The following is a 12,234-nucleotide window of genomic DNA, read 5'->3' as shown; positions in this document are numbered from 1 at the left end:
AAAATTCCTTCCCGACCCCAAATATGGCGATCAGCAGAACCCCGAGCATACAGGCAAGATTCTACAGCCGGACCCTCATTTTACCCGCGATGGCACGTTAATGCCTAATTGACTAAAATCACGTTATCCCATCAAACCATTCCCTCCATAAACTTATCAAGCCTAATCTTGAAGCCAGAGAGGTCCTTCGCCCCCACCGTTTCCCTCGGAAGGCTGTTCCAAAATTTTACCCCTCTGACGGTTAGAAACCTTCGTCTAATTTCAAGCCTAAACTTCCCCACGGCCAGTTTATATCCATTTGTTCTCGTATCCACATTACTACTAAGCTGAAATAATTCCTCTCCCTCCTTGGTATTAATCCCTCTGATATATTTAAAGAGAGCAATCATATCCCCCCTCAGCCTTCTTTTGGTTAGGCTAAACAAACCGAGCTCCTCGAGTCTCCTTTCATAGGAAAGGTTTTCCATTCCTCGGATCATCCTAGTGGCCCTTCTCTGTACCCGTTCCAGTTTGAGTTCATCCTTTTTAAACATAGGAGACCAGAACTGCACACAGTACTCCAAATGAGGTCTCACCAGCGCCTTGTATAACGGAAGCAGCACCTCCCTGTCCCTACTAGAAATACCTCGCCTAACGCATCCCAAGATCGCATTAGCTTTTTTCACAGCCACGTCACATTGCCGACTCATAGTCATCCTGCGATCAACCAGGACTCCGAGGTCCTTCTCCTCCTCCGTCACTTCCAACCTATGCGTCCCTAACTTATAACTAAAATTCTTGTTAGTCATCCCTAAATGCATCACCTTACACTTCCCACTATTAAATCTCATCCTATTATTGTTACTCCAATTTACAAGGTCATCCAAGTCTCCCTGCAAAATATCCCGATCCTTCTCCGAATTGGCAATACCTCCCAACTTTGTGTCATCCGCAAACTTTATCAGCCCACTCCTACATTCGGTTCCGAGGTCAGTAACGAATAGATTAAATAAAATCGGACCCAAAACCGAACCTTGAGGAACCCCACTGGTGACCTCCCTCCAACCCGACAGTTCCCCTTTCAGTACTACCCGCTGCAGTCTCCCCTTTAACCAGTTCTTTATCCACCTCTGGATTTTCATATCGATCCCCATCTTTTCTAATTTAACCAGTAATTCCTCGTGCGGCACAGTATCAAACGCTTTACTAAAATCTAGGTAAATTAGATCCACCGCATTTCCTTTATCTAGAAGGTCTGTTACTTTCTCAAAAAAGGAGATCAATATTAGAGCTGAGCAAAGAAGTCACACTGAATAATACCATGGAAAGACATATGGTGAGCAGCTCAGGATAAGAACCTGAACAGAATCATTTACCCTGTTTGTGTAACACCCATGAGCAGATTGCAACTTCCTCTCCTTTTTTTTGCCAGCAACTTTACTCTGGGGATCAGACATGTGCTGTTCACTATAGGTATTTGAAATCTGAGTTGTTTTGTTTAATTATAATTGGTACATAAGTCACATGGCATTGTTTCTTTTCCCTGATTGGGTGAGAATAGCTCATAAAGTCAAGGGGAGGGTGGGAATAAGCTGGTAGGGCTGTGAATTGTTCAGGCAAAGGGAGCAGAATAGTAGAATGTCTGTGACACAGCTAACATTCCAACACTTCTATTAATATTATGGACCATCTGCACTTCCTTTGCACCTGATATAGTATCAGCAGAACAAAATCAATGTCAGTGGAAGGACTACTAATGAAGGGATAGTATCAGGTTCACAGGTCTTTGGGGTTTAGTTTTGTCTGTTTGTATATATCATAAATCAGCATGCAAAGTATTGACACCAGATGTGCAACTGATGTTTTTCAGAGAGAAATAATTCAGCAATTTAAAAAGGGTAGAATCAGGGGCGGCTCCAGGCACCAGCGCAGCAAGCGCGTGCCTGGGGCGGCAAGCCGTGAGGGCAGCAGTCAGGCTGCCTTCAGCAGCATGCCTGCGGGAGGTCTGCTGGTCCCGCGGTTTCGGCGGCAATTCGGCGGCAGGTACGCCGAAGGCACAGGACCGGCGGACCTACTGCAGGCATACCGCCGAATCCGTGTTACCAGCGGACCTCCCGCAGGCATGCCACCGGAGGCTGCCTGACTGCCGTGCTTGGGACGGCAAAATACATAGAGCCGCCCCTGGGTAGAATAAGGTTTCTTTCCTTTCCAGTGGACTGTTGTTTAGTAGCTTAGTAGCCACGTGTTAACGGACCGCGGGTTAAGAGGGCCATGCTGAAAAAAGTGTCTATGATTCACTTAGAAAAAAAGCCATTATTTTCTGCTCTTTCATGCTCACATTTTTTTTCTTTCTTATGAAGTCTGTCATTCGCCGCTGATGAATGATTTCGATATTTTCCGCATTTTGCTCCTCCATAAATCTTACAAAAGTTTCTACAGCACTAAGGGCTTCTGTGGGCAAAATTTTGACCTTTTCAGCAACATTCTCGTCGTCATTGTCATTTAGGCCTGCGTTATTAGAATTCTCGCCTTCGCTTTTGTGGTCTGACGTAGCCTCGCAGCCCGTTAATATTTCTTCCTCGGACAGAAATTCTGAAGTCGGGCAATCTTCATCCATCTCCAGCCACTCGGTAATGATTTCCGGCGACGTATCCAAACTAAAATCTTTTATCATTTGAAAGAGAAGTTTACCTTTATCCTCTTTTGTCTGCATGCGTGTTTGTAGGACGTCTTCTTCCGAAAATCCTTCAAAGTCTGGCTCTGAATCAGTGCCACTGCTGGAGTTTTCCGAGTCTGAGCCGTCTTTGACAGAAAAAACATCACTGAGAGCCTTCATCCAGCAATTTTCAATGGACTTTAGTTTTACTCTGTCCCAAGCTTTTTTAACTAAATGAATAATTTCCTTCATGTTTAACTGTTTCAGGAATTCGGAAATGCCTGAAGTCGTGCATGACACAATCGCCGAAATCAGCTCCCATCGATAATTATTTTTAAAATTCTGAATAATGCCCTGGTCTAAAGGTTGAATTTTTGATGTTGTGTTGAATGGTAGGTATAGGTATTGCACTCGAATTTTTCCATCTCTCTAAACCAGTGATTTGGCTGGAGGATAGGCTGGACAATTGTCAAGTAGCAAAAGTGCTTTGGCTTCGAGTTTCTTCGACCGCAGATGTTTACGAACAGCTGGAACAAAGCTGTTGTGAAACCAGTCGTCGAAAATGTGTCTCGTCATCCAAGCATTTTTGCTGTTAGCGTATATTACTGGCAGTTTGACTCTATTGAGGTGGTTAAAGCAGCAAGGGTTATGAACTTCTTATTACTACAAAAAAGAAGAGTCACACGATCTTTTCTTTTTAAATCCAGCTGTTTTCTGTGTCTCGTAATTAAAGGCTAAAGTCTTATCAGGTAGCAGTTTTGTAAATAAAGCTGTTTCATCACAATTATAAAGTTGTTCTTCGTGGTAGTCTTCATTTTGTAAAATAGATTTTAACTCGGCGGGAAACGCGTTCGTGGACAATTCATCGGCTGATCGGCTTTCTCCAGAAATCGATGACTTATAAACCCCTTGCTGGCTTGGAATGATTCATCCCCCATTAAATTTCCAAATTTTGTCGCTTGGGCTTGAAGAATTGGCCCACTTAGTGGCATTCCTTTCAGCCTTTCCTGAGCAAACCACATGCGCATGGCTTTGTCTATTGTGGGTTTTGCTGAATAGCGCACACGTTTTCGCTTAAGCCCTGTGGCAGAATCAATATTTTGTACAACAACATTCAGTTTAGATTCAGTTTTTAGCCATCCTTGGAGAGTAGATTCGTCAATCCCAATAGCTTTTGAAACTTTGGCCTGGGTTTCTCCACTATTTACTCGATCTATTGCAGATAGCTTTTCTTCTACAGTGTAGGAACGCTGACGCTTGCCCTCTGCCATTATATGAGGCCTACAGTTAAAATTTTCTAATGTAGTATATATACTGTATTACTATATAACTACAGTACTACTGTATATATTATCTCTCTAGCGAGACAATGACTAAGCATGCGTGATACATCTTTACCAATATCGGTAAAGACGTACAACACATTTCCGCTCCGCACTTCTTGTCGATTTCTGTGTCAGTGAGTTAGTGAGCAAATCTTTGGCGCTACATAGCAAGTTTCTGTACCGCCTGTTAACGAGTCTCGCGTGTTAAATAGGTAGCACTGGGAGGCATGGCGCTACCTCACTTTAAGCGGATTCGCGCGTAAATGGGTCTGTACTGTAGATGTTTGCTTACGTGCGTGTTCACCCTCATCCATTTCCTTAGTTCCTAAAGACAAGTTATTCGTTCCACTGCCCCAGTTGTGCTGGGAAGGATGGAAGCTTAGAGCTGAGCATCATCAGCAAACTGGATTCCTACATGTGCAACATGTTTCCTCAGTAACTCTCCTAATACCCTCTCGTACACATTCCACAGGAGACATGAAATCAGCCCTGCAGACAGTAGCGTAGCTGGGGGGGAGCGGGGCAGCGGCTGCTCCCCCACTGATCACAAGTGGCGCCTTTGTACTCACCCGGGGGAGCAATTAAAAAAAAAAAAAGGCGCCACCCGCTGCAGCGCTTTTATTTTACTCACCCGGCGGCGCTCCGGGTCTTCGGCGGCACTTCGGCAGCGGGACCTTCACTCGCTCCGCGGGTCTTCGGCAGCGGGTCCTTCAGTACCGCCGAAGACACCCGGAGCGAGTGAAGGGCCCGCCGCCGAAGTGCCGCCGAAGACCCGGAGCGCTGCCGGCAGAGTAAAAGCGCCACAGCGGGTGGCGCCTTTTTTTTTATCGCTCCCCTTGTTCCCTCCACCTGGCTACCCCACTGCCTGCAGAGCCCCACGTGAGAGTCCTCTGGGCAGAAGAGCAATTGTTCCAGACCATTCTTTCCGACCGCCCAGAGGGGTCTGAACACTCAGCAGCATCCTGTGTCTTTAGATGACCCAATCAAACCTTATGGCTCGTGGTGTCAGAATGTGATTAAAGTGAGCATGGACACTTCTTTCTTGTTCATTGCTAGGAGAAAATCCTCACCCTGTGCAACCAGTGCAGTTCCTGCTCAAACACCTGACTGACCAGAATGTAGGAAATCTGAGGAGAGTTGAACTTCCCACACCATTTCCTGGATGGGTTGCGAGCTGTTGAGACTGTCAGTGTCAAGTGGTGCTTTATTAACCAGGGGCTGCATGATAGCTTTTTCAATCAGGCATCCTGCTACCCATGGGCAGACTCGGATCATCTCCACCAGCAATGGACCCAGGACTTGCCCTGGTGCTCCCTTCACCAGTCAGCATGGGCATGGATCCAACTCACAGACTGTGGGATCAGGGGAGTGGGGAAGAGAATCCAGCCCCTCCAGAGCCTCAGTGGATGAGACTGGCCGACACTAAGAGATGAACAAGCATTGACCCCTCAAACCATTGTTCTCTGTCTGTGGAAGCAGACAGTTCAGGGCCAAGTGAGTGATTTAAAGCCACAAAGTAACTTCATATTCTTCACTATGAGAGAAGCTTGACAGTAGATGATTGACAGCTGTGCAGGTATACCAAGCTGTCATCCTGCTTTAGCAGATCTGATGGAGACACATTTCTTGACTTCCTCCACTGGCATACCAGCCAAACACCCTATGGCTTCACCTGTTGCAGGGTCTCTGTAAACCATGGTGACCTGAGTGGGCATTCATGGGCTACTGGGTCAAAGGTTTTTATTTACCTATTTATTTAGATTTATACAAAAATAAAAAGGGGGTGTCTATCCAACATTTCAGGCACCTCTGCCAAACAAATACAATTAAATTTAATAGTCATTGAGCATATAATTCCTTGCTGATTCCCCTCAAAAACCCACCTCTGTGGCAGCCCATGCACCTAGATAGGCCTTGCCATATGTCCTGAAGGTCATCTGATCCAGGCTATTTGGGGCCATTCTAAGCAAACACAGAATGTAGGTCATATTGATAGGCTGGGGAAGCAATGACTCTGAACAAGAGTTGGGGGTCATGGTGGATAATCAGCTGAACATGAGCTCCCAGTGTGATGCTATGTCCAAAAGGACTAATCGGATTTTTGGGTGCATAAACGGGGGACTCTTGAGCAGGAGTAGAGAAATTATTTTATCTCTATATTTTGCACTGGTGTGACTGCTGCTGGAATACTGTGACCAGTTCTGGTGTCCACAGTGAGAGGGTTCAGAGAGTAGCCATGTGAATGATTAAGGATTAGATTCAAGCTCAATCTATTTAGCTTAGCAAAAAGAAGGTTAAGGCGTGACTTGGTTACAGTCTACAGTACTTATTTGGGGAACAAAAATGTGATAATGGGCACTTCAGCCTAGTAGAAAAAGGTCTTAACATGATACAATGGCTGGAAGTTGAAGCTAGACAAATTCAGAGAGGAAATAACCTGTAAAGTTTTGACCATAAGGGTTGTCAGTCACTGGAACTATTACCAAGAGTCATGGTGGATTCTCCATCACTGACAAGTCAAGATAAGATGTTTTTCTAAAAGATCTGCTCTAGGAATTATTATGGAGCAGTTCTCTTGTCTGTGCTATACAAGAGGTCAGAGCAAATGATCACAATGGTCCCTTCTGGCCTTGGAATCTGTAAAACCATTGACAGAATGGTCTGAAGGCTGAACAGTATTCTCCCTCTGGCCTGTCCGTGATCTCCCAGGCTCCATTCATCTCCAAGGGCAGCCCTCTAAACAGGCCTTTTTTCCCCATCAAGATGTGTCTCGATCCTAGACCACAAGAGTCAGTCGTCTGTCTGGAAGTTCCGCTCCCCCGCGACTTCCAGTGCCATTCCAGACACAAGATCCAGAGTGTGACCTACAGAGCTAGGAATCACTTGGGGCAGATTATGGTCGCTATGAAACCTTGAGCTGTTCCTGACACTTATTCTGCCTGTTAGTGATAGACCTGGGAATAGAGCCCTGGACTCCTAACAACCACTGCTCTAAGCACTAGAATTCAATTCTTCCTGGAGCCTTTTCTGCTGCTTTGTAGGAAAAAGAATAAGGCCATGTCTTCACTAGCAATGTTAAAGCGCTGCAGCGCTTTAATGTGGCTGTGTAGTTGCAGCACCAGCCCCACAAAAAAAAACCCACCCCCACAAGGGGAGTAGCTACCAGTGCTGGTTTTTTCCCCACTCCTGAGCAAGGTGGCCATGTCTGCTCCACGCACCAGGCGATCCCACACTTGGAGAAATGCCAAGCTGTTGGACCTCATCGGCATTTGGGGAGAGGAGGCTGTCCAGTCCCAGCTGCACTCCAGCCATAGGAATTATGATACCTATGGTCAGATTTCATGATGCATGACAGAAAGGGGCCATGAGCGGGACACATTGCAGTGCAGGGTCAAAGTGACAGAGCTGCAGAACGCCTACCGCAAGGCGCAGGAGGCAAACTGCCACTCTGGTGCTGCGCCCACGAGCAGCCGGTTCTACAAAGAGCTGGCTGCGATACTCGGTGAAAACCCCACCTCCACTGCGAAGGACCCTGTGGATACTTTCATTGGCTCGCGTGCCAGTTGAGAGTGGACCGAGCCAGGAGGAGGCAATCTTGGATGAAGAGGGGGAGGGGGACCCAGAGGCAGAGGATGACTCAGAGGCCAGAGGTGCATGCAGTCAGAAGCTCTTTTCTACCCTGGAGCAGCCTAGCCAGTCATAGCAGTCAGAGCTTGGCGAAGAGCAAACAGGAGAGGAGGCCCCTGGTAAGTGGATCTGATTTTGGGAATTGCTGGAAGCGAGTTGTTGGGGGCAGGAGGGTTGCATAAAGCAGGCTTGTCTCCCACCTCATGCCTAGTCTGAGCGGCAGAACAGGCTGTTGATACACTACCTCACTTCATGGGAATCTCCCTCAGAGATCTCCAGGAAATTCTCGTGGAGATACTGGGCAATCTGCTGCTGTAGGTTCCTCGGCAGAGCTGCTTTGTTTTTTGCCCCATTAACGGTAACTTTCCCGCTCCACTTTGCCGGGACGGGTGCGGGGACCATTGCTGCACTCAGGCTAGCCGCACAGGGGCCAGGGCAGAAGCCACAGGCTTGGAGAAGACCCTCCCTTGATTCCCTCCTCACCCTCAGCAGCAAGATATCTTCCATAATGATCACCTCCTGTGGAAAGTGTGGGGACAGGAATGATTATCAGACCCACCCTACAGTGCTGGCTCTCCCCAAGTGCCCAAGAGCCACGTGCCCAGTATACAGTGATTTACCCTGCCCCTGCAGCTACTCGCCATTTTGGGGGTCTTGTGGCTCATGTGTGCTTGCCTGGGGTCAGCCAGTTAGTGACAGGTGTGTGAGTACTCGCTGTGTTTTAAAGCACTGAAACAGTGTTGTCTGTGTTGCAAACAATACTGCTTCTGTAAAATGTTGCATTTAAACTTCACAGAGATGACCTTGGGAGGCCAGCCTCCCTTATCGGTGGCAAAACGGCTGCGCAGAATTAAACAGCGTCCAAGAAGAACTAAGGAGGACTTTATGTGTGAGATTATGATGCACTCCGTCACTGAGAAAAAAGAATTGAAGGAGTGGCAGGACAGCAAGAAAAGGGACCGAAAAGAGAACGCGGCACACCAGAAAGAAGCCACGGAGCGGCTCTTAACAATTATGGAGCACCAAGAGGACACGCTCCAGGCGATACTAGTTCTTTAAACCGAGCAGCTCCGCGCCCGCCCTCCCCTGCAGCCACTGTCACAAAACTCTTTCCCGCGCGCGCGCACACACACGCACGCACACGCACACACACACACACACACACACACACACACACACACACACACACACACCGCCAACACACTGCTATCAACCTCCTGGCTCCACTCTCTTCCCGCAGCATTCCACTCCTCCCTTCTCACAGTCCAGCAGTGTGGACTCCCACTATCCACTGCACTCAACACCCATCCCTCTGCAGTTTGGCCCTGCTGAAGCCCAGCACCCGCTGCATCGTACTCCAAAGGAGAAGGTTGGGTATGATCCCTGGACATACACAAATCCCCATCCTCCTCTTGAGACCTTCCCTTCCCCCATCCCGCTTTCCCCCTCCCCCTCCCTGCTGATGATTTTTTTCGTTTGACTCTCTCCTCTGGTTGTTGTCTTTCAATAAAAGGTTTGTGTTGGTTTGAAAGCAATCTTCATTCTATTAAATGAAAGCAAAAAGAGCCCTGCAAAGCAACATACAATTATGTTAAGGTCCCTTCTTGCATCATGTGCACCAATCACCTCCTAGCATTACAAGCACTGCAATTCCGAGCATAGCAACAAATATTAGTGGCTTTCAGCTTGAAATTGCTGCCTCAAAGCATCCCTGATCCTTATGGCTTTGCACTGTGCCCCTCTAATAACCCTGGTCTCTGGCTGTTCAAACTCAGCCTCCAGGCGCTGAGCCTCTGTGGTCCAGCCCTGAGTGAAGCTTTCACCCTTCCCTTCACAAATATTATGGAGTCTACAGCACGCGGCTATAAGCATAGGAATATTGTCATCAGCCATGTCCAGCTTCCCATACAGGCATCGCCAGCGGGTTTTTAAACGGCCAAATGCACAGTCCACCGTCATTGTGCACTTGCTCAGCCTGTTGTTGAACCGCTCCTTGCTGCTGTCAAGTTGCCCTGTGTATGGCTTCATGAGCCATGGCATTAAGGGATAGGCGGGGTCTCCCAGGATCACAATGGGCATTTCGACTTCCCCTACCCAATCTTCCGATCAGGGAAGAAAGTCCCTGCTTGCAGCTTCCTGAACAGGCCAGTGTTCCAAAAGATGCGTGTGTCATGCACCTTTCCGGACCAGCCTGCGTTAATGTCTGTGAAATGCCCATGGTGATCCACAAGCACCCGGAGAACCATTGAGAAATACCCCTTGCGATTAATGTACTCGGTGGCTAGGTTGTCTGGTGCCAGAATTGGAAGGTGCCTGCCATCGATTGCCCCTCCGCAGTTAGGGAAGCCCATTTGTTCAAAGCCATCCACAATGTCACACACATTTCCCAGAGTCATGGTCTTTCAGAGCAGGATGCGATTAATGGCCCTGCAGACTTCCGTCAACACGACTCCAACGGTCGACTTTCCAACTCCGAACTGGTTTAGCGACCAATCGGTAGCAGTCTGGAGTAGCCAGCTTCCACAGTGCAATCGCCATGCACTTCTCCAACGGCAGGGCAGCTCTCATTCTCGTGTCCTTGCGCCGCAGGGCTGGGGCAAGCTCATCACACAGTCCCATGAATGGCTTTCCTCATGTGAAAGTTCTGCAGCCACTGCTCATCATCCCAGACATGCATCACGATGTGATCCCACCACTCAGTGCTTGTTTCCCGAGCCCAAAAGCGGTGTTCCACTGTGGTCAGCACCTCCGTGAATGCCACAAGCAATCTCATGTCATAGCTACAATGCGTGGTAAGATCAACGTCGCACTCCTCTTGCCTTTGTAGTTTAAGGAATAACTCCACTGCCACTCATGACGTGTTGGTCAGTGCGAGCAGCAAATTGGTCAACAGTGTGGGATCCATTCCTGCAGCCCGAAAGAAGCAGGGCAGGGCGCACAGTACACAAACCATTGAAAGATGGCGCCAAATGCGGACGGAAGCACAGGGATTGCTGGGATGCGAAGCAATGCATCACGGGGCATTGGGACAGGACCCAGGATGCCCCGCAACCGCTTCCGCCTTCCCACAAGTCTTAGCATCAGAAGAGGAAGAGATGCTCTGTGGGATAGCAGCCTAGAGTGCACCCCTCCTAATAGCACCGCAAGTGTGAACACGCTATTGCGCAGGCAGCTGTCAGTGTGAACACACAACAGCGGTTTTCCTTCAGCGCTCTCTGAGCGGCACTCTAACTTTGCCAGTGTAGACATTCCCTAAGACTGGAGCTATTTTTAATTGCTTTCATGCAGACAGTATGGATGCCAAGTTGTCATTCCCACTGCAAATAAGAGTTTTAAAGAGCTGGAAAATGGGGTATACGCATTCAAACTCCCCCAAGCACTTTAGCAGTAGTTGCTCATATCACCTCTAACAGAACCTGAAATTTACATGTAAAAGCAAGAGCCCCTAAGTGCTGGTTGGCTTGTGTGTATTCATGAGTCACATGTACAGGTCATTTGACAGCAGTGCCGATAGTAATTCCTGTGTCAGACCTGGCCCAGCGGAGGAGGCCCATATTAATTAACTTTGCTGTTGTCTTTTCCCATAAAGAGATGTTTCGTTGGTGTCTCCTTATATGCAGCACTGTCTGATGTGCAGTACTGCACAAAGCCGTCGCCAGAAAGATGATTGTAACAAGTGACCAAAGGTCATGTGAGCTTGCTGATGTAAAATAGCACCTTGCTCCAGTTAATGGCTCCCCATTTCATAGGCTGAGCGTTCGGAGTAACTCAGAGCTGAAGCAGTACATACTGCATTCTAAATCCCGGGCCCAGAGAGTAAAGCTTGTGCTTAGCACTCTGGTTTGTAGAGCAGGTGGCATGAAGCATGGTGTTGTCCAGTTGTTATTGATGATGAGTTTTTATTTCTGATTGTCTCTTTCCAGGAAGTGGGATATCAGCATGGGAAGACAGTATTTAATGTCTGGGGCAGGAGTGGAGTCCTTGACAAGATGTTAAAAGACAGGCAGGAGATCTGCAAATCCAAAACATCTGGTGTAAGTGTTCAGTTTAAAAGTACTCTTCTTATTACATGATGTCACCCAGCAGCCAGAGCACAGCTGAGCAGAGCTCTCTGACCCAGGCATTGCTGTATAATGTGTTAAAGGCTATCAAAGGGGGTGGGATTTTTCATGGACCCTTACTGGGAATATAGGCACATTCATTAAAAATGCATTGCAGTAAAGTTAGTTATTCTCAGATTTTTAGCATCTTGAGTTATTTTTATCACGTTCAGACAATACTCAGACAACACTCAGACAGGCGTCCCTCCTGCTTATTGATGATGGTTTACTAGGCCAGTGACTCGTCTCTGATCAGCTGAATGGTACTCAGCACTGAGCAGGCACCGTTGGCATTTTAAAAGCCTAGCTGTCTATCATATCCACTGCTCGGTTGTCATGAATGTAGCATTCAATCAGTCAGAAATCTTGCATTATGCCCCCCGTGTGTTCAGTCCAGTACCAAAATGCCTGCACGGCCTATTTCAGGAAAGGAATTTCATACAGCAGGCATCAAAGACCCTGTGAAGGCGTGAGACATTGCCATCAGTGGTAGTTAAAATACAAGTTTTACTTGTACCACCTTCTCTACTCATGCTATCTGCTTCAG

At 47.7% G+C, this 12,234-nt stretch overlaps 1 protein-coding gene across 1 annotated transcript in view; it reads left to right on the top strand.

Annotated features, from left to right (window-relative positions):
• Positions 1 to 12,234, top strand: part of PNPLA7 (patatin like phospholipase domain containing 7) — a 424,003-nt gene that overhangs the window by 388,261 nt on the left and 23,508 nt on the right. The window contains exon 33 of the mRNA XM_065418594.1: positions 11,511 to 11,621. Within this exon, the coding sequence (XP_065274666.1) occupies positions 11,511 to 11,621 (111 nt within the window). The remainder of the gene's footprint in view (positions 1 to 11,510; positions 11,622 to 12,234) is intronic.

The sequence above is a fragment of the Emys orbicularis genome, chromosome 18 (genome assembly GCF_028017835.1).
Source record: "Emys orbicularis isolate rEmyOrb1 chromosome 18, rEmyOrb1.hap1, whole genome shotgun sequence".
Lineage (NCBI taxonomy): Eukaryota > Metazoa > Chordata > Testudines > Emydidae > Emys > Emys orbicularis.
Note: the sequence above shows the minus strand (reverse complement) of the source record. Positions and strands in the feature narration are given on the sequence as shown.